The 21,831-nt window shown below is 45.9% G+C and overlaps 1 protein-coding gene across 1 annotated transcript in view; it reads left to right on the top strand.

Moving 5' to 3' along the window:
* The window catches only part of SPTB (spectrin beta, erythrocytic), a 136,698-nt gene that overhangs the window by 61,971 nt on the left and 52,896 nt on the right, over positions 1–21,831 (top strand). The window contains exons 3-9 of the mRNA XM_049898202.1: positions 16,164–16,315; positions 17,530–17,703; positions 18,704–18,795; positions 19,227–19,307; positions 19,644–19,759; positions 20,191–20,303; positions 21,090–21,277. Of these exons, the coding sequence (XP_049754159.1) occupies positions 16,164–16,315; positions 17,530–17,703; positions 18,704–18,795; positions 19,227–19,307; positions 19,644–19,759; positions 20,191–20,303; positions 21,090–21,277 (916 nt within the window). The remainder of the gene's footprint in view (positions 1–16,163; positions 16,316–17,529; positions 17,704–18,703; positions 18,796–19,226; positions 19,308–19,643; positions 19,760–20,190; positions 20,304–21,089; positions 21,278–21,831) is intronic.

Genomic DNA, 21,831 nt, shown 5'->3' with positions numbered 1-21,831 from the left:
AGGAGATGGGTTTGATCTTGTCAGTGCCAAGGGGAGGGCCATAGGCGCAATAGCAATATTTTCCCCACAGATCCCTGGGCAGATTTTAACTTCTTAACATCAGCCTCTAAGCTGGCAGCACTTCATGAGGTTAAGATGGGAGTAGTCCTGAGGTTTCTTTCTGAACATGGGGCTGGTTGTCTCTGCTTTGATGGCTATTTCTGGCACTTTTCTGCTTTTGGGACCTGCTTTGAGGGATTAGAGAAGAGGGACTAGCGGAAAGGCCTAAGTTCCTATCCCTCTATGAGGCTCCAGCCTTCATGTTTGCATAGGAAGTCTCCCAGTGTCTCCTAGAGCCACCCTCATTGTCACTCACACCCCATGTCCTCTTTCTTTTTATACTGGGAGCCATCTAAATGGGGATGAAGTAGTGCAGGCTGCAGAGAATCTACCAGCCAGGCTGCCCGCCCTCTAGACTCCCTCTCCCCATCCCACAGGAGGTCTGCCTGCCTGTGCACTGCTCCCCTGCCCTTGGGTATACATCCCAGTGACCCTGGGCTGAGGATGCTGCCTCAGGGCATATGTGGCCCAGCTAGAAGAGGAGGGAGTAAAGGAATGCCACAGAAAGACGATCCAGAAGAGAAGCTGTATGCATTAACCACCCTCCTGCTTCCTCTTTTCCCTCCCCTTCCGCTTTCCTCCTCCCCCTGCATCTTCCCCACTCCCCCTGCTGTACCTGTGCACACAGCTCGCATGGCATCCCAGCATCCCATGTACCACCCACTGCGTGATTTATGGCCCCTCAGTGCACAGAGGCATCTTGAAGGTTGCAGTGCAGAGAGCAGCCCATAGCCTCCTGAGAAGGGCCTGTGCGGAAGAGACTGACGTGTTCTTTCTCAGCCTCTCTCCAGTTCTTTGACCTGTCAAGCAATTTTTAAGAAAGAGACTAAACAGAGCCCCTCCTTTTAAAGCAAAGTGCACAAAATTGTGCTGCCAACTCTGGTTTTGCCTTTAAATTGGAACCCAAGTGATGTTTCAAACTATAGGTGACCTTCTTTTCTGCATTATCTCTTTGTAGTTGTCTTCCTAGAAGTGAGATGAGGCGGAGCAGTGAGGTTGGTTGAGGGCAAGTCAGAGAACGCAGTGGGGCAGCAGGTGCATGGAAGGCCACATCTCTGTCCTGCTCTGAAGCACATAGTTGCTGCCACTTTTAACCTTGAATGTCTCCCTGATCCAACAGTGACCAGTGGATGTTCCATCAGAGCCTTGGGATGGTGGCCCTCAGACCCTGCTGCTCCCTGCCCACCCTCCTTGCTCTCCACGGAGGGTAGGGTGTAGCATGGACACCTCCCTGACTTTGCTGGCCAAAGGCCCCAGGGTCTCCTGAAGGAACACTTGGCCTCTGCTTCTGGCCCTTTCCCCCTCTGCACTGGGGTAATGCTGATGCCAGGTGCCCCAGTTGCCTGGGAAGGGCTTTGTGTCCAGAGGAGAGCAGGATTTCCCCACCAGGAACAGGGCAGCAGCTTCTTGGCACCTGGTTAGGTCGGCAGATGCAAAAGCAACTGCGGAGACCAGGGTATTAGCATTAATGGTTGGATCACCTCTCTCCAGCTACCTGTGAGAACAGAAGAATTAATGATACCTGCAAGATGGTATATTAATGGGAGGGTTTTTTTTCCCCCACACCAGATTTCGAAACATAAAATAGAGTTTATTTAGAGACTCCAAACATTTTGGGAAAATATGCTATTCATGGAAATACCTATAATCATTTTAATGTACAGTCAGAGGAAAAAATAATTGGATCAGCAGCTTTCTCTTGGAAGTCAGTCATTGTGAGATGCCCCTCCCCTGTCCCTCAGGCAGGCCACTGTGTAGATACCTCTGCAGATAAACCTGCTAGGGCCTTGCCCTCAGGGAGAGGCCAGTGTGCCACCTGCACTCCATGCTCCAGGGCAGGTTTCCCCTGCCCAGGATATAACACCTTCTTCTATTGTCCCCTCTTCCCTCCTGATACAAGCTGTTCTTCCACTCTGATAACTCTTTGCAGAACCACGGCTCTTCTCCTTCTGCGGGTGACTGCTATCTATCATCGCGAAGATGCCTTATCAAATATTAATACATGGAGGTTAATAATAAGACTGTCCCCTCCCCATGTGGTGCAGTCTGAGAGAGCCGTGTTAATAGCCTCTTCCATCTTTGGGACACTCCCGTGGGCTGTCAGCTCCACTTCCAAGGGTAGGCTGACACCAGGCCTTAGCCATGCTTATGGCTCCAGGGCACAGCAGCACCCACCTCCATCCCCCCATGGGACCCTGCAGGCTGCTTGGCTGAGGAGGTACCAAGGGTGTTGTTTTCAGAGCATCTGTAGCAATAGTTCATTTTCCCTTTTTTATCATGTCATTTGGGAGAAAAATGTGGCAATCTGCGCCTGTAAAGAGTACAGCCTTGGAAACCCTATGGGGCAGTTCTGCTCTGTCCTGTAGGGTTGCTGTGAGTCAGAATCGACTTGATGGCAATGGGTGTTGTATTATTGAGAGAGAATGACAGGGAGTGTGGGAGCAGCTGAATGTCTGGGAGCATTTTCCTTCCACACCCTTCAGCTTCTAGACTCTGGAAACTAGACCATCCAGAGCATCTCACTTTACAGTCTGGTGAGAGAGAGCGGTAGATCGAATAATCACACGTGTGTCTCTATATACAAGTGCATGTGTGTGCATAATGACAAGTTAGGATAAATGCTATGAAGAAGACTTGCTGGGAACTCTGAGTGTATCACATAACCTATGGCTTATAACGCCTACTCAGCTAGGATAAGTAGGGCCCTATTGGAGCCAGAGTATAAGGGGAATGGTGGAGAGAGCAAGAAAGGGAGGCAGGAGCCAGATTGTGGAGGGCCTTGTGGGCCTTGGCTGTCAGTCAGGGTCCTGTCAGGACATAGTGGGACTCTCAAAAGATCTGGCTGAGGAGTTTAATGAGGGAGTTGTTTGCGAAGGAGTGGCAGAGCTGAAGGGACAAAAGAAGGGAGCTGTTACTAGGGAGAGCTATGGGGGTCTTAGGGCAGGAGCTGTCACCTTGGAGGAGGGCCAGATGGCTGCAGCCACTGCCAACTCATTGAAGTGCATTTAGCAGGGGAGCAACATGGTTAGATTTGGGTTTGTAAAGATTACTCTGACTTCAATAGGAAGAGCAGGTGGTGGGAAGACTGTGCAGAAGTCCGGAAAAGAAAACATGGCTGCTTGTCTCAGCTTAGTGACCATCGATGAGGAGAAAAGCGGTATGTCCCACTGATGTCATTCTTTTGGCCTCCTGCTGCTATAATGGGCTTTCCCTAGGTAGGTGACCTTGGCCAAGTCATTTTTCCACTCTGGACCTCAGTTTCCTCACCTGTGACATGAGGGACTTGAAACAGGTGATGGCCAAGGCCCTTCCAGCTCCAACAGCCTGAGAAGAAGCCACCTGTATAGTAGCACTGACAGTGTGTTACTTGATCCCGAACTGCACAGCCTTGGTTCCTGGCTTGGGGGAAGGGCATCGACCCTTTATAGCAGATCGGTGGATTCTCCAAGTTCCCTGAGTTCATCCGAGGCATCTGCTAAGCCGAGGCTGGGGGTGAGTCCTGGCTCATCTTGCCTTCTGTGGCCTCATGTTCTCAGTGAGTGCAATCTCTGTGCAGCCACCACCTGCGTGCTTGATAACAGCGCCTGGTATTTGTACAGCTGCTTAGTGTTCTGGATGCTTTTTACCTAAATTGTCTCATTCAGCCCTTTCAACCAGCCCGTGAAGTAGGCAGGGAATAGCTACTACCATCCCCCTTTAGAGGTGAGGAAACCCTGGTGGCGTAGTGGTTAAGAGCTACGGCTGCTAACCATAAAACTGGGCAGGTTGAATCCATCAGGCACTCCTTGGAAACCCTTTGGGCCAATTCTACTCTGTCCTATGGGGCCGCTATGTGTCGGAATCGACTCGACAGCAACAGGTTTGGTTTTTTTTGGTTTTAAAGGTGAGGAAGTTCATATGGCCAGGAAATGCTGGGCCAGGACTAACATCACCAGGTTTTAAAATCATCATAGCATTGTTTGGGCCACAGCACTTCACTTAGCAATATGCTGTGAATATCTGTTCACGTCAGTAAACATGCAAATTAATCACTGTCATGGCTGTATGTTCTTCCTTTGTATGAATGTGCACTAGTGTAAGTTAGCCAGCTTCCTAGTATTGGACTCTGATCACTTTTCAAGTCAGTCTTCACCTCTTATGTGCTTTATTCTTGCATTTGTATTTGCAGATATGTAGTGAGCATTTAAGATTCTGTCTTAGAATCAGCCCTAGCTAGATTATAAATCTTTAGAGGCAGGGGAATTATGTCTCAATACCAGTGTGATAAAAGTGTGATTGGCTGAAAGAGAAATTCCTCCCCAAACTAGTTAGCACAGGAAGAGTAGAATTCACGCCGCCAACATCATTTACGGCTGTCCCCAGAGGGGTCTGCTTCTATGCTAGGCTTTACAGTGGATCAGCATCTGTGTCATCGAGGTTTGTCACAAGTTCTTGCCTTCCTGGCATGAGGGGGAAAGAAATCTCAAGTTGTAAACCCACAGAGGGCTTCACATTAAATTATTTTTTCAGGCCCTGGCCAATGCTAGTTGTCCATGGGCCTCCCATGGTACCCTGTCTCTCACTTGTTTCTCTAACCTCCTGACTTTACCTGTAGGAGGCCTGGTGGTGTACTGGTTATCACTCAGCTGATAACCGAAAGGTCAACAGTTTGAACTCACCAGCCACTCTGTAGGAGAAAGATGTGGTGGTCTGCTTCGTAAAGATTACAGCCTTGGAAACTCTATCGGGGCAGTTCTGCTCTGTCCTACAAGGTCACTATGAGTTGGAATGGACTTGACAGCAGTGGGTTTGGTTTGGTGACTTTACATAGTTAAGACTATGAGCTGGTAAAAAGGCGAATGGCTTCCAGAAGAATACCTTTGTGACTTTTCATCAGTTGTTTATTCCCCAGGATCTATGAGCTTTGTATCCTGTTTTTCTTAATGGCTTTTATTGTTTTATTATAAAAGAAATAATATTCACTGCAGAAATTTTAGAAGAACATAAACAAGCAAACATCACCCACAGCCTTACCACCCAGCTCTAATAACACTCAGCTTTAGTGTTTTACTATGCATGTAGGTGGTTTACAAAACTAGGATCATGGTATATAACCTGGATTTTCCCTTACGATGTATTATATTATCTTTCCTTGTTGTTCAAATGTTACTAATATCCTCATTATTGCTGTTGAGTCCATTTCAACTCATAGTGACCCCACATGACAGAGTAGATCTGCCCCAGAGGGTTTTCTAGGCTGTAATTTTTATGGGAGCAGATTTCCAGGTCTTTCTTCCATGGCCTTCTGGGTGGGTTTGAATCCCCAGCCCTTCAGTTAGCAGCTTAGTTCTTAAACTTTGAGCCACCAGGGCTCCTTAATAGCTTTGTAAAGGTACCAAATTTGTTAAATAATTTCCTCTTGTTGAATATTAGATTGCTCTTGAGAGCTTTTTTTTTTTTTTTTTGAGAGCATATTTTTAACAGAGAAAAGGAGAGGTATTAAGCACTCAAGGAATTTTATGGGAAGCCATGCCAGTAATAAATAGATGGGCTCGAAAGAGAAATTATTTCTCCTTTACCATTTGGCTTAAGAATAGCTAGTGGGAAACAGGCTCTTATTTTTTAAAACAGCCCCACAGAGGACTTTTGATGACAAATTTTCTGGATGCCCATGACATCAAGAAGGAAGTTAGTACCAGGATGGGCAGGGCCAGGGACCCTGTGCAACTTGCCAAAAGGGAGGAGGAAAGTTGAAGGAAGAGCCAAGAGGAAGACTGGAGAGGGAAGGAAATGAAAAGCCTTGATCCTGAGGGGAGAAATTCAGATTTCAGAACCCCTGTAGGAAGATCATATATGATTCCATTTATATTAATCTCCATAATAGGCAAAACTATAGAGACAGAAATAGATTAATGGTTTCTTAGAGCTTAAAATGTTAAAAAGCACAGATGTCACTTTGAGGACTAAAGTACACCTGACCCAGGCCATGGTATTTTCAATCGCCTCACATGCATGTGAATGCTGGACAATGAATAAGGAAAACTGAACAAGAATCCATGCCTTAAAATTATGACTCTGGCGTCATAATATACCATGGACTGCCAGAAGAACGAACAAATCTGTCTTGGAAGAAGTACAGCCAGGATGCTCCTTGAAGCGAGATGGCAAGACTTTGTCTCACATTCTTTGGACACATTATCAGGAGGGACCAGTTCCTGGAGAAGGACATTGTCTTAGCTGTCTAGTGGTGCTGTAACAGAAATACCACAAGTGAGTGGCTTTAACAAATGGAAATTTATTTGCTCACAGTTAGGAAGCTGGAAGTCTGAATTCAAGGTGCTGGCTCTAGGGGAAGGCTTTCTCTCTCTGTGGGCTCTGGAGGAAGTTCCTGGTCTCTTCTGAGCTTTTGCACTTGGGCAGTCTTCATGTCGCTTGGCATCTCTCTTCCCCCATCTCTGCTTGCTAGCTTGCTTGTATTAATCCTGCCTCACTAACATAACAAAGACAAGCCATTCCCAAGGGGGATTATAACCACAGGCATAGACATTAGGATTTACGACACATATTTTTGGGGGACACAATTCAGTCTATAACAGACATCATGCTTGATAAAGTAGAGGGTGAGCGAAAAAGAGGAAGACCCTCAGTGAGATGGATTGACGCAGTGACTGCAACAGTGGACTCAAACGTATCAACAACTGAAGATGGCGCAAGACCGGCATTTTGGTCCTGTTGTACACAGACTCCACAGAGTAACAACAGAACTGGGGAGTGGAGGCAGGAGGTGAGGGTATAAAGAAGGGAGTGCTAAAGGATATTTGGGGAAGAGGCTTCTCTTTGTGGTGATGAAAATGTTCTGAAATTGACTGTGGGTGTGGTTTCACGTATCTATAAATATACTAAAAAACCTTTGAATTCTGTACTTATGGGTGAATTGTATGGTATGTAAATGATATCTTAATAACACTGTTTAAAAAACAAAAACAACCCTGTGTAGGGAACATTCAGAAGGTAAAACCTCAGGGAGAGGAGTGGACCTTGCTGTCCTCAGGACCCAGCTTGCTGCCCTGGGTGACTGGGTGGTGCTTCTCACCTCATAAACCTTCTCTCTTTCCCCTCTACCTTGCCTGTGGGCTCGGATGGTTAAAGATGCTTCTGATTTTTGCCTGGTGAAAAATCCCTGAGGCAAGGACACACAAAAGGAACTAGAATTCTAGAAAGAAAAGGAAGGAAACATGGTTTAATATTTTCTTTAGAAAAAGAAAAATGTGTTTGTTCTGTATTGGATAAGTTATGAGTACACTCAATGGGTAAAACTCAAAAAGACATAAAAGGGCAAATAGTAACAAGTTTTTTTCTCACCTTGGTCTTCCAGACACCCAGTTCGTTTCCCGAAGACAACCAGTATTATCAGTTTCTTTTATGTATCTCCAGTAATATTTTATGCATATGCAAACAAATGGTGTATATTGTTTTTTCTCAGCTTAAAAAAAAACAACTATGTACTATTCTGTAATGTGCTTATGTAAAACCCATTCCCGTCGAGTTGATTCCGACGCATAGCAACCCTGTAGGTCAGAGTAGAGCTGCCCCGTAGGACTTCCAAGGCTGTCATCTTTATGGAAGTGACTGCCACCTCTTTCTCCCATGGAGTGGCTGGTGGGTTCAAACCGCCAACCTTTTGGTTAGCAGCCAAGCCCCTGCTCTTCTTTTCACTCAATATATTATGTAGATTGTTTCGTATTAGTACATAAACGAGCCACCTCCTATTCTTTTACAGCTGCGAAATAGTCCATTGAATGGATATCATACTCAGTTAAATCAGCCTCCTATTGGTGAATACTTAGGTTGTTTCCAATCTTTTGCTGTTTCAAAAATATCCAATGAATAGTCTCGTATGTGGGCTATTTTGTAAACATACAAGTGTATCTACAGGATAAATTCTTAGAAGTGGAATTACTGGGTCAAAAAGCACGTGCATTTGTAGTTCTGACTGGCATTGCCCAATTGCCTTTCGTAGAGGTTGCCCCAATTTACACCCTCGGCAGCAATACACGAGTGCTTTTTACCTCACATCCTTGCCAGTAAGGTATTTTATTTTTGATCTTTGCCCATCTGATAAGTGAAACATGGTATCTTAGTGTACTTGCATTTTATTTTTTGACTTTTAGTATAAAAAATTTCAAATGTACAAAAAAGTAGAGAGAAGCTATAGTGAACCCATCACCTAAACTTAACAGTTCTTAACATTTTACCGGAAACCCTGGTGGTGTAGTGGTTAAGTGCTACGGCTGCTAACCAAAGGGTCGGCAGTTTGAATCTGCCACGTTTTACTGTATTTGCTTCATCTATTTGAGGATGTGAAGTATTTTAGGGTAAATTGATGACCTCATGACCTTTTATCCCTAATTACTTCAGTATAAGGAACCCTGATGGCGCAATGGTTAAGCACTCAGCTGTTAACCGAAAAGTTGGCAGTTCGAACCCACCAGCTGCTGTACGGGAGAAAAGACCTGGTAATCTGCTCCTGTAGATATTTCAGCCAAGGAAACCCTATGGAACAGTTCTGCTCTGCCCTATAGGGTTGCTAGGAGTCAAAATTGACTCAGTAGCACCTAATAACAATATCTACTACTACTACTTCAGTATGCATCTCAGAAAAATAAGACCATCCTACCTAATGCCATTATTACCTCTAATAAGATTAACAGTATTCCCCTAATATCATCTAATACCCAGTCAGTATTCAAAATTTCCCAGTTGTCTCAAAATGTCTTTTATGGTTAGTTTGTTCAAACTAATTCAGTCAAGGACCATGCATTGGATTTAGTTTTTGTTTATTTACTTTTTTAAGTATACTTTTACTAGGAGTAAGGCTGAGCAACTTTTTATATATTTAAGAGCCTTTTATAGTTTTTCTGTTAACTCTTTGTTCACATTCCTATGCCCATTTGCTATTGGATTTTTGGTCTTTTTCTCATTAATTTGTAGGTGTTGTTTATATGTATCCCTGGGTGGCACAGTTTGTGCCTGACTGCTAACCTAAAGGCTGGTGGTTCAAACCCACCCAGTGATGCCGTGGACAAAAGGCCTGGCAATCTGCTTCCATAAAGATGATAGCCAAGAAAACTGTATGAAGCAGCTCTACTCTCTAACACATGGATTCACTTGATGGTCCTGGGTTTTGGTTCTTTTTATATTAGGTAAATCAGCCCTTTGCGATATGAGTTACAGATTTTTTTTTTTTCTCATTTGTTTCTTTGCCTATTGTGTTCTTTCCCACGCATTTCTTTTTAATATAGGTGAATTTTCAGTCATTTATTTTCTGGTTTTTGGATTTTGTGTCATATTTAAAAGGGCCTTCCCCACACTAACATTATTTTAAAAAATTCTACTGTGATTGATTTTGGCATGTTTATGGTTTCCATTTTTACGTTTCAATTTTTGACCCGGATGAAATTTATCCTTGAGTATGAACTGTGAATTCAACTTAATCTTTTCTGGATGGTCATCCAGGTTTGCCAACACCCTTTAATGAATAATCCTTCTTTCCCTTTCATATTTGAAATGTTGTCTTTATCAGATATTAAATTTCTATACATGCTTGGGAGCATTCTGTTGATGTATCCATCTACTCCTATGCTACTACTATACAGTTTTATTATTATAACTTTATACTATGCTTTAATATTTGACAGAAAAAAATTTGGCAAGGTCAGTTTCCTTATATTACTCTTCTTTTTTAGAATTGTTTAAACTATTTTTGTTCACTTATTTTTCCAATGAATTTTTGAATCTTTTGTCTAGTTCCCACCAAAAGTTCTGTTGGAATTATGTAATTTAAATATGTTTAAGATAGTATTAAATATATAGATTAATATAGAGAAAACTGACATCTCTTTATATTTTCTTATCTAAGAACATGTGCCTCTCCATCAGTTTAAATCTTTAGTATACTTCAGAAGCCATTTAAGGTTTTCTTCATATAGAGTTTGCACATTTCTTTTGAAATTTAGAATATTTGTCTTTTTATTATCATTGAGTGTCTTACAAATTAATATTTCAGAAAATGACCCTCACACACCTTCAGTGGTTCCTTTTGCTTCTCAGATAAAATCTAAACTACTTAGCCCATCATTCCTGGCTTTCTACATCCAGTTTAAAACCTACTTTCCACATGTTTTCTTTTTACCTGTAGCTATTCAATGACCCCTGAACAAGGCTTATTCTTTTATGCCTCTCTGCTTGGGCTCATTCTGCCTCCCTGGCTGCAACGTGCATTCCCCTTCCTTGCCTGACCACTCACTTTCTTCATGAGGCCCCACTTGACTACTCTAATTGAAAATTACTTTTCTCCTTTTTGAGCCCTTGAGCGTGTATTGTATGAATCCTTTATCTAGTAACTAATCCAATATTACCTTACAACAGCTGTCATATTATTAAAATGAGCCTCCCTTTATCTCTTATGTGGTTGCAAAATTAACTGTGAATTTGTGCCTTGTCTCCAGTCTTAGTTTCTTAGTGCTGTCATAACACAAATATTACAAGTGGGTGGCTTTAAAGAATAGGAACTTATTTTTTCACAGTTCAGGAGGCTGGAAGTCTGAATTTAGGGCATGGCTATAGGGGGAAGTCCATCCCTGTCGGTGGCCCTGTGAGGTCCTTGGCATTTCTTGGTGTTCTTTGACATCTGCCTTTTCCCTGTGTGTGTGCCTCTGTGTCTGTTCTGCAATTTTTAGAACTCAGTAGTGCAGTAGTGATTAGGTTTAGCACCCCACCTATGATGTCACTAATGTAACAAAAGAAATCTTCTGTTTCCAAATAGGGTTATATTTACAGGTACGGGAGTTAGAATTTCAGCACATATTTTTGAGGGACACAATTCAATCCATGACATTTCCTCAACTAGGCTTTGAGGCTCTTGGGAAGAAGGAGCCTGCCTTGTGCTCCCCCACAGTATCTAGAACAGGGCCTTGCACATAATAATAGCAGTAGTAGTAATAGTAATGCTGGCAATGATAGTTAACATTATGGCAATCTTTCTGTGTGCCAGTTACTGTTTTAAGCACTTTCCACTCATTCGTTGTTGTTAGGTGCCATCGAGTCGGTTCCAACTCATAGTGACCCAGTGTACAACAGAACAAAACACTACCACATCCTGTGCCATCCTCACAGTCATTACTGTGTTTGAGCTCATTGTTGCAGACACTGTGTCAGTTCATTTCATTGAGGGTCTTCCTCTTTTTTGCCAGCCCCCTACTTTACCAAGCATGATGTCCTTCTCCAGGGACTGATCCCTCCTGATAAAATGTCCAAAGAGTTTGAGACAAAGTCTCGCCATTCTTACCTCTAAGGAGCATCCTGGCTGTACTTCTTCCAGGGCAGATTTGTTTGTTCTTCTGGAAGTTCATGGTATATTCAGTATTCTTCACCAATACCATAATTCAAAGGCATCAATTCTTCTTCGGTCTTCCTTACTCATTGTCCAGCTTTTGAATGCCCATGAGGCGATTGAAAATACCATGACTTGGGTCAGGTGCACCTTAGTCCTCAAAGTGTTTTTTAACACTTTAAAGAGGCCTTTTGCAGCATATTTGCCCAATGCAATACTGGCCAAATTTTTTAGAAGTAGATTTCCAGGTCCTTCTTTCTAGTCTGCCTTAGTCTGGAAGCTCTGCTGAAACCTGTCTACCATGGATGATCCTGCTGGTATTTGAAATACTGGTGGCATAGCTTCCAGCATCAGAGCAACACACAAGCTATCACAGTACACAAACTGACAGACAAGCAGTAGTCCACTCACTTATTAAAAACCGTTGCTGTCAAGTCAATTCCAACTCATAGCGACCCTATAGGACAGAGTAGAACTGCCCCATAGGGTTTCCAAGGAGCAGCTGGTGGATTTGAAGTGCCGACCTTTTGGTTAGCAGCCAAGCTCTTAGCCACTATGTCACCAGGGCTCTACTCACTTATTAGTAGATAAATATTTGAGGATTTTGTTGTTGTGGGGTTCTTTGACCTCAGACTAAACTTTTGAAGGGGGTTATAAAAGAAAGTCCAGTCATGATACATAGACAATAATTCTAGCTTGCCGATCAAAGAGGAAGATGAGTTTTCTTGGGGATGTCTAACACGTAGGGAGGAATGAGAATCCATAGCCTGGGAAAGGAAGGGAAAAGAAGAGAAATGGAGAGCCCTGGGTTTGCTGGCAGCAGAGTTGCGAGTGTCTTCTGAGGCTCTAGTGGCTTTAAGACAGGCCATGATGGTGGAATCACCCTTTTTTCTGCACTGACAGGGTTGTTGTTGTTAGTTGCAGTTGAGTCAGTCCCTGCTCATGGCAAGTCCACGTACCATGGAAGGAAACACTGCCCGGTCCTGTGCCATCCCCATGATCAGTTGGGGATCGAACCGTTGAGATCCATAAGGTTTTCGCTGGCTGATTTTTGAAAGTAGATCACCAGGCCTTCCTTTCTAGTCCTTCTTAGTCTGGAAGCTCCACTGAAACCTGTTCAGCATCATAGCAACTCGCAAGCCTCCACTGACAGACAGGTGATGGCTGCGCATAGGTGTGTTAGCCAGAAATCGAACCTGGGTCTCCCTCATGGAAGATGAGAATTCTGCCACTGAACCACCAATGCCTCATACTGGCAGGATTAAAACCCATTGCCATCAAGTCCATTCTGACTCATAGTGACCCTGTAGGTCACAGTAGAACTGCCCCATAGGGTTTGTTGTTGTTAGGTGATGTCAAATGAGTTCTGATTTATAGCAACCATATGGGACAGAATAGAACTGCTCCATAAGGTTTCCAAGGAGAAGTTGGTGGATTTGAACTGCTGACCTTTTGGTTAGCAGCCAAGCTTTTAACCACTAAGCCACCAGGGCTCCTCTGGCAGGGTTAGGGCTCTGAAAATAAAGTCTGGGCCCTGGCAGGGCCTCTGAGGCCTCCTTCTCGCAGTAGGTCCCTGCAGGATAGCTCAGGTCCGCCAGGGACAGCGGGCTTAGTGTGCAGCCGCTTCTCCTGCCTGACCACACCACCAGGGCTCCCAGCTCAGCTGGCTTTGGGCCACATGCCTCTCCTCCGGATGAGCGCCTGGGCCATTCTGGGAGGGAATGTGCTGAGCGGTGGTTGTAGAGCAGTCAGAGCGAGCGAGCTAATGGAAATGAATCCCCACCCCTGGGCCTTTTCTTGCCTTATGATCATCATGAGCCTCTCAGAATCTTTCCTGTGTCTCAGTACTGCACAGTGTTTCAGGTGCCAGGAATTCTGGGCAATTCCACTTCAGCCTAAAATCAAAGGCAGCCAGGAGGCTGCCTGTGTGCTCTAAACTTAAGGCTTTAACATTTTGGGGTCTGAGGGCATCTAAGGGTGACTTAAGATACTTCTACACCAATATATGTGCCAGCCCAGTGACCTAAGATTAAATTCTGAGCCTCCAGCTAGAGCTTTAGAGGCTCTTTATTAACCTTTTGCCAAGCAGACATACATAGGTAACGAAGGTTTTAGATTCTTAAAGACAGGAAAAGGAGGAAAGAAGAAAGCTTTTTGAGATCCCTCTAAAGGGGCTAAAATTTCCAACTCCTTGATCAAAGGATACACAAATGGATAGAGGGGCTAGGTGCTTAAAGAGAAGACTTGGTTTCTAGGAAACGCATTGTGGGACTGTTGCTAGCTCCGGTGAATCTAAACACGCCCCAGAATAAACACTTCTGCTTTGCATCCAGTATATCGGCAAACTGAAACTTTGCCCAGAGACTCAGGATGAATGCCATTTTAATTTTATCTTTAAAAGAATTGTATTGTCAGTAGTAGTATTTTTCCTCTTTCTGGGCTTCCTATTTGGCTGGTTCCCATAGCATTTTCTGTATACACCTCAAGCGCCTACCATATTTGTAACAGAATATACATGTCTCAAGCATCGTTGTTGTTAGGTGCAGTCAATTTCAACTAACAACAACTCCATGTGGCAGAGTAGAACTGCCCCATAGGGTTTTCTAGACTATAATCTTTATGAAAGCAGATTGCCACGTCTTTCTGCCAGGGAGCTGTTGGGTGGGTTTGAACTGCCAACGTTAGCCATTGCACCACCAGGGCTCCTTTTTGCCCCACGCGTAGGGACTGTCTTTCTTGTCCTTGAATTCCCCACCTCCACCCAGAGCCTGGCATCTAATGGTCCCGCAGTAAACATTTGCTGAATGAATGAACAAATGAATATAAAGGTCTGAGTTCCTAACACTAAAATAGCCGTGAAGTCAGAAGGAATTTGATGCTACGAGCTTTAGGAGCTGCCAAGATTATACCCTTGAGGCAGAGCTGGCTGAGCTTTTTTTGTTGTTGTTAAAGTCAGAGAGTTAATAATTTAAAAAGCCGACCTTGCCCAGGTTTGGGCTCAGTTGAGCACACAATCGCCTGCTTCTACAGCACTGATGTTTCTTCCTTTCACGGCTGGGCCACTTTGACCTACCCCCACACACCACGCTGCCCAGGGAGCCTTGATGGCTCCCAGGCCCAGCCACACTGCCAGGTCACCTCCTGCCCTGAAATCTTCTAACCAAAGTGCCCAGAAGCCGGTGGCCACAGACTGTTCACAAATCCAAACAAGAGTTCACTCCCCACTTTTCTCTCCTTTTATCTCTGTCCTGTTTTTTTTCTTCTTTGCTGCCACTCTTCTCTCTCTTTTTCTCTTTCTCCCTTCCCCACTCTTTCCCCTTTCTCTGTATTATCCCCATCTTCTGTCCTCTTCCCAGCATTTTGTAAGCTTCTCCAGCCCTAACCCATTGCCGTTGAGTCGATTCTGACTCATAACGACCCCATGGGGTTTCCAAGGCTGTAAATCCCTACAGAAGCAGATCACCACATCTTTCTCCCTTGGAACTGCTGGTGGTTTCGAACCACCAACATTTCAGTTAGCAGTTGATATCTTTAACCATTGCACCACCAGCATTTATTTGCACAGAGGTGCTATGAGGTACTCCACCTGAGCCAGAAGAACATGGGGCCAGAAGCCTGGGTTAGGGTTCTGACCTGACATTGATTCAGGGTGTGGGTGTCATGCCAGCTTCCCAAGCCTGAAGATTGGGATGCCCTGCCTGCCATTCTGGGGGTGAGGATAGCAGACATTTTTTATGATTTAAGCTCAACTGTCATTTGGTTTTATCCATAGGGTTTTCAGTGGCTAATTTTTCTAAAGTAGATCCCTATGCCTTTCCTCTGAGGCCCCTCGGTATGGTCTTGAAACTCTATTCTTTTGGTTAGCAGCTGAGTGTATTAGCCATTTCTATCACCCAGGGACTTTGCCTCATAATAGGAGCTGAATAAATGTTTCTGCAGTCAGCCAAAACACAGCTTTGAAGTGCCTACTATGTGCCAAGCTCCAGTCCTGGGATACAGAGGTGAATGAGACAGACAGGCTTCCTTGGGCACAATAAACCTATAGCCTTGCAGGAGAGACAGACCTTCAACTAATACAAGTGTGAAGACACATGTAACTGAGGAGAGTAAGGAAAGCAAACTTGGGGGTCAGGGCACACAATGGGAGGCCTAACCTAGGAGAGAGAGTCAGGAAAAGCTTTGCTAAGAAGTGCTGTTTACACTGACTCTTGAAGGATGAATAGGAATTAGATGAAGGGAGTAAGGTGGAGGTGAAAAGGCCAAGAGAGAGCATTGTTGAATGGATGAGTGGATGGATGGATGGATGGACAGACGGACAGACGGACGGACGGGCGGGAGGGCGGGCGGATGGATGGATAAACCTGGAATTGATGTCTGAGCTCAATGGCACAACGTACGGAACGTTCTGACTGGCACAGAAAAATACATAGCTGAATCAGTGGTGTCTTGATATTGTGTATATAACTGGTGGTGGTGGTAGAAGTTATCTCTTCATTGCCCTAGTGTGATCGCATGTGGACCCGAGTTGCCAATGAACTGATCTTTGATCATAGATGCTTCCAAGAAGGGGGTGGAATGTATACATCAACCTCCTCTGCCAGAAATGCGGAGATCCTAGGATTGAGGTAAAACCCCTCTGCCCCACGTCAGATTTACCTCAGGCACCTTACCCAAGATCCTTTTCCCCAACCAGATGAGCGAGAAGTTGTTCAGAAGAAGACCTTCACAAAATGGGTGAACTCGAATCTGGCTCAGGTGTCCTGCCACATCATTGACCTCTACAGAGACCTGCGGGATGGGCGGATGCTGATTAAGCTGCTGGAGGTGCTCTCTGGAGAGATGCTGGTAAAGTTCCCTCTGTGCCCCAGTCCGTTTCCCTGGGTCCTGTGGCTGGTGTGGTTGGCCTTTCTTTGGGAAAGACATGGTCTGGGATACGTTGAGTTCTCATGGCCTTCCAAGATTACTCCCTGCTCCTTTGGGAGGTTCCAACACCAGGAGGTGAATACTTAAGTTGCCAAGTGTCCACGCAGCCAACTGGGTTCCCTCACATCCTCCCAGAACTACCAGTCTCCTTCTGGCCACCCCCACCCCGTGTGCTTCTCCCAGAAGTCATGTAGAGCTCATGCCTTTCTCACTTGGAGTCTGGGTATCTGGGGCTGGCCTGCAGTGACCCTGCCCTCATCCTCCTCACACAGGCTAAGATATATGGATTTAGGGATTCTCATTACAAAGCTGGAGAAATTTTTACCCCTCTTGGAACTAAGAGGAAAATGTGGAAGATATTTTTGCTGTGTGTTTTATCACTCTTGCAAGAGGAAATTTATTTGAAGCCCTGTCAGTCATAACCTACCAGGCAGTCATGTTGTTCTTGAAGGAGAACTAGACCAAAGTTTATATTTTGTTCAGTTACTTCCTTTGTGACCTTGGGCCTGTCAGGTAGGACCAACTTTGCCTCTGTTTCCCCCATGTGTAAAATGGGTGAAATACCTGTACCTGAGGAAGTACTCTGAGATACCATAAAAGGCACCATGTTCTTCTTTCACCTTTTCAACTCCAGGCTGAAGTTTTCCTCTTATCCTGCATTAAAAGCTGTCCAGAGAGAGTTATCACTGGGAACCCTTCAAATTATACAATTACTCATCAGTGAGGGGGCATTCAGAAAAGGGGAGGAAGGTAGTTGGCAATCACTGAGCTAAAAGCCACTCTTAACACCAACCAGCAGCAAATAATTCTTAGAACTATGCTTGGCACATAGTCAGTGCTCAATTAACTATCTGTTGTGTTATTATTATTATTTTTTTAACGCTATTTAGTAGCCACTCAGAAGATACAGAAGCAGCCCAGTAGCAGACCTCTGGGTGCTCTAAGAGGCAAACCTCTGAACTTCACTGAACGGACAGGGTTGGAAATGTCAAGGAGTGACTGTGGGAGTAGGAGATTGACCAGGAGGGTGGTGGGTGGATGCTCATGACAGAAGTCGATCTAGGCTGCAGCCACTCTGAGGCAACCTCTGTGGTGTGAGTTCCCTCCATGCCCACGGGGCCACTGCTGTCCCCCAGCCAAAGCCCACGAAGGGCAGGATGCGCATCCACTGCCTGGAGAATGTGGACAAGGCCCTGCAGTTCCTCAAGGAGCAGCGTGTGCACCTGGAGAACATGGGCTCCCACGACATTGTGGACGGCAACCACCGCCTGGTCCTGGGTCTCATCTGGACCATCATCCTTCGCTTTCAGGTGGGTTTCCTGGTGGCAGAGAAAGCTGAGGGGCCTCTCTGGATTGGGCAGGGCTTCGGAAATCTTACAAAATCGTGAGTGAAGTGCAAGCGTTCGTGACATCCTGGCAGGCTAGAAACTGTCTTCTGTGTCACACAAAGTCACAGAAGCTGGGGGAGCTGTTGAGTCAGTCAATAGTGTCATCTTCTGAGGGAGAAGGTAGAAATTAGTAGCTGGGTTGAGATCTGGCTGGAAGACCTGCTTTTGAGCTCCCCCCTCCACATGTGTAACTTTCTGTTTTTTGAAATATTTGATGATGCACAAGAAATTGCAAAAATACCACTGAAGATCTGATTTTACATTTTTCAATCACAAGCTTTTCTCACCCTAAAATTCGAGTTCCGTGTTATTTGTAAGGAAATTTAGAAACGGTGAGGGAAGGAAAACAGGGCTTTTTACCTGCTGGTTTTGCTCCTAACGTGATAGTTCGAGGGGCAGAAAGAACCTAGCCCGAGAAAGTAAGAGCAGGAAGGAGATAGGCTGCAACTTGCAGACTAAAAACCTTATCCAACTGGAAGATTAGAGGCTGAATCTGCTCACTCTCTATGGGTGCATGAGATTAAAAAATAATAGCAGTGGAATTGGGAAGAATGAAAAGCCAAGAGGAGCAGCTAATCAAAATACAATACCTTCCAAAGTTCATGTTGTTCCACAGCCTTGTGGGGCATTACACCTCCCTAGACGGAATCAGGGTGTCATGCCATGTATTCGCGGCATCCTGTTAGAGTTATCAAATTAGAGCTGTCTCGTCTGACATGAAGAAGTCAGCCCTGTGCTGTTCAGGCTGACTCAGACAGGGAAACGGGCCACTGGGACCCAGGCCTCAGGGTGTGGTTGCTGCAGGGCTAGTGATATAGATGGATGGCTACAGAGGGAGAAAAAGGAGCAGGCACCCCAGGGGTAGTGAGGTGCAGATCCAGACTCAAATCTAATTCTCCTCTCTCATTCCTGCCACCCTCAGATTCAGGACATTGTAGTCCAAACTCTGGAAGGCCGTGAGACACGCTCAGCCAAGGATGCGTTGCTGTTATGGTGTCAGATGAAGACGGCAGGGTATGGCCTGGGAACCAGCCACTACCACATTCCCCACTACTCCCTGGTGACCCCCAAGCACTGCCACTCTGGGGCACTAGACATCATCACCCAGGACTATAGCAGTCTGTCCTGCCTGATTCTCTGAGGTCTGGAATGCAGGATGCTTTTCCAAAGCTGTCTGGGGTCAAATCATGGGGTCTGTTGGTTGTATGAGTCTTTGGACTTCATGGGGTCTTTTGGGGCCCTTTACGGGAATTAACTGCTGCCCGCCCGGGCTGAAGCAGCTTAAGAATGGCCAAGTTCATTTCTCTCCTAATGTAATGGCCCTTAGATCACATTTTGGGGGGATGCCAAAAGAACCTATTTCTCAGGTCTTATTTTATTTTTTGGCATCCCTGGGTGGGCTCAAATCAGGTCTTATTAGGCCTTGATGTTTCTCTTGGATGCAGCTACCCCAAAGTCAATGTCACCAACTTCACCTCCAGCTGGAAGGATGGTCTGGCCTTCAATGCCCTGATCCATAAGCACCGGTAAGAGGCAGGAGAGGGCTGTGGGAACTGACTGAGACAGAGCCACTTAGGGTATTTGGACACATTGCATTTTACATAGAGGTTATGTTGTTTCTGTCATTCTTTTCCCTTTCACCCTTAACATCCCCTAGCACCCTGCTTTCCTTAACTCTGTCCCACCCACTGCCTGTTTCCTGCTGCTCACGGCTGCTCCCTCTCCCCTGGTCTGCATCCTCCTCCCACTCCTGCTGGGCCCCCTCCCTGAGGCCACCCAGGGTCTTAGCTGCATATTGGGGCTGCCCTGCTGGTGGGGGGTGCCATATCCACTCCCCTTTAACAGTTTGGCTTTGTCACCAGGCCTGAGCTGATCAACTTTGAAAAGCTGAAGGACTCCAATGCCCGGCACAACCTGGAGAATGCGTTTGATGTGGCCGAGCGTCACCTGGGCATCATCCGGCTCCTGGACCCTGAAGGTGAGCCTCAGCCACCCCAACCAGGCCCTTGACTGTAGTGTGGGAGATGGCACTCGCTGTGCTAGAGGGAGGATACTTGGAAGCTGGCCGGGGCTAGTCCAGGTGCCTGCCGGGCAAGCTGTGGGCACAGCGTGGGGTCAGCAGCTGGGCCAGAGCTCTACTCCGGGCCTGCTGTTCACTCCAGATTGGTTTCCGACACCTCAGCTGGCCCCATTTGGGGATCCATTGCGAAATCAGCATCTTGCCTCTTTCTTTTTTCATAGTGTCTCTAAAGAAGATGGAAGAGCTCTAACTCTTCCATCATGCCCTTCGGTTGTCATTTGGTTGTTGTAGTTGAACTTGGTGCTGGAGGAACAGGAACCCCTATGATCTTAACTTTTATGGCTTCCAGTTTGGTCTGAGAATGTACTCTCCCTCCCACCTCCTTGCAGATGTCTTCACAGAAAACCCTGACGAGAGATCCATCATGACCTACGTGGTATCATATTACCACTACTTCTCTAAGATGAAGGTGCTGGCGGTGGAGGGCAAGCGTGTCGGCAAGGTAACCAGAGCCCCGCTTGCTTCCATTTACCACACCATGCTCTGACTGAGGTACTCCCTTTCCATGCTGAGAGCCTGTGTCTGGGCGCCAGCTGCAGTGGGCCGGCAGGGCAGTACAGGTCAACCCCAGCTCCCACTGAAGCCACCCACTGCCATGTCAGCTCCACAGCAGGTAATGGCCTGTCTTGAAGGATGCCACAGCCTGCAGCCCTGAGCCCCTGTATTCTCAAGAACACTGATGTCTCATTCTCATGTGAACAAATACAGGGTTTAGCTTGGTTGGTGTATTGTTGTTTCAGGCCTCTTGGGCTCCCACGGTATACCAGGAACCCATGGCACTACACAGCCCCTCATACCAGATTCCTTTGCCATGCTGGGCTGTAAGCTCCTTGAGAGTGGGGGCTGTTTCTCATTCATCTTCATGTACTTGGTGGTTAGCAAAGGCAGTACCTGGAGGCCCTTGATCCCTAAGAAATATTTCAAAATAAAAGAACCTCTGGCCGCTCTAGTGGCTGGTATCCTGGCAGAGTGAACTTACCAATATTTTATAGGGTTAGAGTTCACAGGGCCAACTCCCTACTGATTTTGCCAGTGCAAGAGGAGGGCCTTGCCCACTTCCAGTACACTCCTTTAGCTTTAGTATCAGTCTTGGGCTTGGGGGACAAACCCAACATAAAATGCTCTGGGCCTTGAGAGGTAGGAGCCTCATTTCAAGGGCACCTCAATTGCGGTCCCCCTTGGTGTCATTGCACCTCTGATGATAATGAGTAATGGGGTGATTTATTAGGTGATCGACCATGCCATTGAGACCGAGAAGATGATTGAGAAGTATGGTTGGCTGGCCTCGGACTTGCTCACCTGGATCGAGCAGACCATCACTGTCTTGAACAACCGCAAGTTTGCCAACTCCCTGACAGGCGTCCAACAACAGCTGCAGGCTTTCAGCACTTACCGCACTGTAGAGAAGCCGCCCAAGTAAGGGCCCATCGATAGGGCGCACTCAGGGGGGTGGTCATCTGTGCCTGAGAAACCATGGGCAAGAAGGTAAAGCCAAGCACTGAGCCTTGTGAAGTGTATCCACAAGGTGTATTGTAGGGGCTTAAAAGCTTTATGTCTGTCACCTGCTTCATCCCTCTTTGCCATCTTGCTCCCAAGCAACTCATAAACCCAATGTCATTGTGTCGATTCCAACTCATTGCAACCCTAAGGGACAGAGCAGAACTTTCCAAGTACAGATTCCAAGGCTGTAATCTTTACGGAAGCAGACTGCCACGTCTTTCTCCTGCAGAGTGGCTGGTGGGTTCAAACCACTGACCTTTTGGTTAGTAGCTGAGTGCTTAACTACTGTGCCACCAGGGCTCCTTTCCCAAGCAACACCTTAGAGGAAACAGGCATTTATAAGTAACTCCTGACTCATAGCCAAAGAAAGTAAAATGTGACTTGCCCAGATCTCTTAGGGTGAGCTGGGGTGAAATCTCAGTCCTCTGAGTCCCTGAAGAACCTGTTCTGGAAAGCTCCTCTCTGTGTGT

The sequence above is a fragment of the Elephas maximus genome, chromosome 10 (assembly GCF_024166365.1).
Source record: "Elephas maximus indicus isolate mEleMax1 chromosome 10, mEleMax1 primary haplotype, whole genome shotgun sequence".
Taxonomy (NCBI): domain Eukaryota; kingdom Metazoa; phylum Chordata; class Mammalia; order Proboscidea; family Elephantidae; genus Elephas; species Elephas maximus.
The sequence above is the reverse complement of the archived record's forward strand: the minus strand, read 5'-3'. Positions and strand labels throughout refer to the sequence as shown.